The sequence below is a fragment of the Gordionus sp. m RMFG-2023 genome, chromosome 3, assembly GCF_954871325.1.
Source record: "Gordionus sp. m RMFG-2023 chromosome 3, tfGorSpeb1-WG-v2, whole genome shotgun sequence".
In the NCBI taxonomy this organism is placed as follows: Eukaryota; Metazoa; Nematomorpha; class Gordioida; order Chordodea; family Parachordodidae; genus Gordionus; species Gordionus sp. m RMFG-2023.
Window position 1 is genome coordinate 54,418,606 of NC_088777.1, and position 3,286 is coordinate 54,421,891.

Here is a 3,286-nt window from a genome sequence, read left to right on the forward strand (position 1 = left end):
TACATTTAAGAGTTTACAATGTCATAGCTAAAAAAATTAAAATTTTTCAGACTAACCTGTCCAGGACATAATAAATTAATATATTTCGACCCAAGACTTAACTGGTATTTACCTTAATTTTAAAAAGCATGGGAACGAATTTAAAACAAAATATTTATTTATCTATTGTATTTTATGTAAAAAATTTATTTATTAATGATTTAGATAAATTAATTATATTTATACATATTTTATTCTCTTTATTACAAAATAATTTCAAAAATTATCATAAAATATTTATCACATCTAATTTAATAATGTATCCAATAAAAGAAAGTAAGAAAATAAAACATTAATATATTTTCAACATTTTTTTTATTTATAAATATATTAAAAAGGCGCGACAAAATTTTATCAGAAGCATGGCCGGTTATAGTGTCATACTATTTTTGTTGCAAATCAAAGACAGACACAATGGGAACATAATGATTGACATCGGTGGCCATATCATTCACATAGGTTTAAAATAAACAAACAAAAATCATATAAAGTTAGTTAAAAAAACATTTTATATTCATTCTCCTATTGTCTTTCTATTTCTATTGGTTCTCTTAATCTCCCCTATGGCCTACTAGGATTAGCAATATATTGTGTATTAAATTTTTTACAACAGTTGAAGTTCAATTACAAAAGTCAACAGACTTTATTAACAAATCTCTCACACATTCCACCATAAATATATTTTAAATGAATCGTAACGATAGAATAAGTTAGAGGCTAGGCAATCTCAAATGTATGGTAGACATAAAAAAAATAAAGGCTATAAATTTATAACTTACGAATCACGGTAGCTTAAAAAATATATATATGTTAGCCGCAATGTGTTATTTTTTCAACTTTTTGAGCACGTATATATAAAAAAAATTTAAAAATCTGATTTTACCTCAAATATATTTCAACATATTTATAATATCTATCTCTCATGAATTTTAGACAATGTCATTTATAATTTAATATAGTAAATATATGGAAAAACCAATACAAATAATATTAAGTCAAAAGGTTAATCGCAAAATTGTCTGGAATTCATAGGATAGGTATCCTAAACATGCTGAAATTCATTTCCGGTAAAATGAATGATTTAAAGCCGAAATAATCACACATTCATTACTAACTACTTTAATATTAGAGGCAGACAGACGATAAAATTTTCTTAGTTATAAATTATACAAGTAGTTTATTTACTTTAAAATATGAGAATTAATACGATTACTAAGCAGACGATAAAAAAATTTCATTATATTATATATATATATATAAACATTTATTTACTTTAAAATATGAGAATAAATACAATTACTAAGCAGACGATAAAAAATTTTCTTAGTTATAAATTATACAAGTAGTTTATTTACTTTAAAATATGAGAATTAATACGATTACTAAGCAGACGATAAAAAATTTTCATTATTTTATATATATATATATATAAACATTTATTTACTTTAAAATATGAGAATAAATACTATTACTAAGCAGACGATAAAAAATTTTCTTAGTTATAAATTATACAAGATAGTTTTAAATATATTATATAATGCATTTATTTACTTTAAAATATGAGATAAATACAATTACTAAACAGACGATAAAAAATTTTCTTAGTTATAAATTATACAAGGTAGTTTTAAATATATTATACATTTATTTACTTTAAAATATGAGAATTAATACAATTACTAAGCAGACGATAATTTTTTTAATGTCAAACACTTCAAAATATCCAAATTCAAATTATTTTTGCAATATCTAACACATCAAAATATCCAAAATTTTCAAATTATTTTTGCATTGCTTAATTTTTGACTCGTTATCTTTTAACCTTATCTAGAACACTCTGGTATGGTTTTAGCTAAAGAATTAATTATTATTATTATTTAGTGAATTATGTTTGAAATAGTGTTAATGAAGATGTTAAATAACAAAAAAATATATTAGTTTTATTTACGTGATTTTTTTTTGGAAGGATTTAGTTTTTAGGGTTCCAAACTCTGTTTTAAACAATAGGACAGAGTCTTAATGAATGTCATACATTTCTCCAATTGAAAGAAAGAAATGTTCTTCAATGGCGTCTACTACATCCAATTACTTGAATCAAATGATGAATTCAATTAGGAATCATTATCCAATTCGATCAATATTTAATTTAAGAAACCTACTGCTAAATATTACCCTTTATAATAATGTCATTTTTATTTGGATCCTTTTCTTCAAAATTAGATTTTAAAATTACCGAACTGATTTTTGAATCGCGGATGTCATATTTAATTGTCAATCATATTTTCCCATGTTTTAAGAGTCCCGAATACATTGCAAATCTATTTTTATCATTTTTTTTGTTGATTAATAATTAAGATTTTGGGTTTTTGTTCGAGAGTTCCCCTGGTGGCAACTTGGGGTTCGAACCTGACATCAAATTGACGGATGAGATGGTCATGATAATGGGGGGAAAGATGGAGGCCGGCGGCTTTCAATGGTTCACGGAACTTTGCGTCAAAGGATTCCTCGCTTTCAGGTAAATATGTCCTTCAATTTTTACCAAATCATAAGGAATAAACCTGGAAATTGAGTTTAAGCATTTATCTAAAAATCTATTCTAGTTCATTATTTACTGCAATATGTTTACCTACGTATTTATCACACTATCACTATTAGGGTCTAAAAAAATGTATATTTAACATATATTATCTCACTTCCCCCTACATATTTTGAAAACGTGTGTAGACCTTACGAAGAAGCCGTAGTCACCTTGGTCTCTCTAATGTTGGACACACGGTTTTCTTGCTTCAGAGGGCAAACTATCAAATTAATCAGGTCGCGATTCACGTCCAACCTTTCGGAAAAGGAGGCCGCTCAATTTATGATAGGGGTCATTCACAGGTCCTACCTCAATTATCGTATCAGGGCTTACGATCTGTTGCAATATTACCAGAATCAAATTCCTTATTAAAATCGTGCTTTCATTATATTAAGTTTGTATTCGTTATCGTTGTTAGGTGTTTTATATAACATCAGTGGGCATATTGTTTTTGATTTAGATCTTTTGACTTTAGTCTTAAAAACCTCTAAATTTAATATTTTTTTTAAAATTAATCATCAAACAACCATCAATATTTTGTAAACTTGTATTTATTTATTTGTATACTTTTTTCTATTGGTTGATAATATTTTTTTCTAGTAAATGACAAAAATATTAACATAAATAACATATGATTAGTGTTTGCAACGGTCCGGTCTTTTTTTCTAA

The 3,286-nt window shown here is 25.5% G+C and overlaps 1 protein-coding gene across 1 annotated transcript; it reads left to right on the top strand.

Annotated features, from left to right (window-relative positions):
- Positions 1-375: 375 nt before the first annotated feature.
- Positions 376-3,018, top strand: LOC135927213 (putative phosphatidylinositol 4-kinase alpha-like protein P2). Its single transcript, XM_065463166.1, has 3 exons — positions 376-498; positions 2,395-2,554; positions 2,764-3,018. The coding sequence occupies exons 1-3, from the start codon at positions 402-404 to the stop codon at positions 2,987-2,989; spliced, it is 483 nt and encodes a 160-aa protein (XP_065319238.1). The 5' UTR covers positions 376-401; the 3' UTR covers positions 2,990-3,018.
- Positions 3,019-3,286: the final 268 nt, after the last annotated feature.

Bases quoted from the DNA above. Each gene is read 5' to 3' on its own strand.
- LOC135927213 (XM_065463166.1), top strand. From the start codon at position 402: ATGGCCGGTTATAGTGTCATACTATTTTTGTTGCAAATCAAAGACAGA. The intron at 499-2,394 runs GTTTAAAATAAA...TTAATAATTAAG, and splicing joins TGGCCATATCATTCACATAG to ATTTTGGGTTTTTGTTCGAG. The intron at 2,555-2,763 runs GTAAATATGTCC...AAACGTGTGTAG, and splicing joins AAAGGATTCCTCGCTTTCAG to ACCTTACGAAGAAGCCGTAG.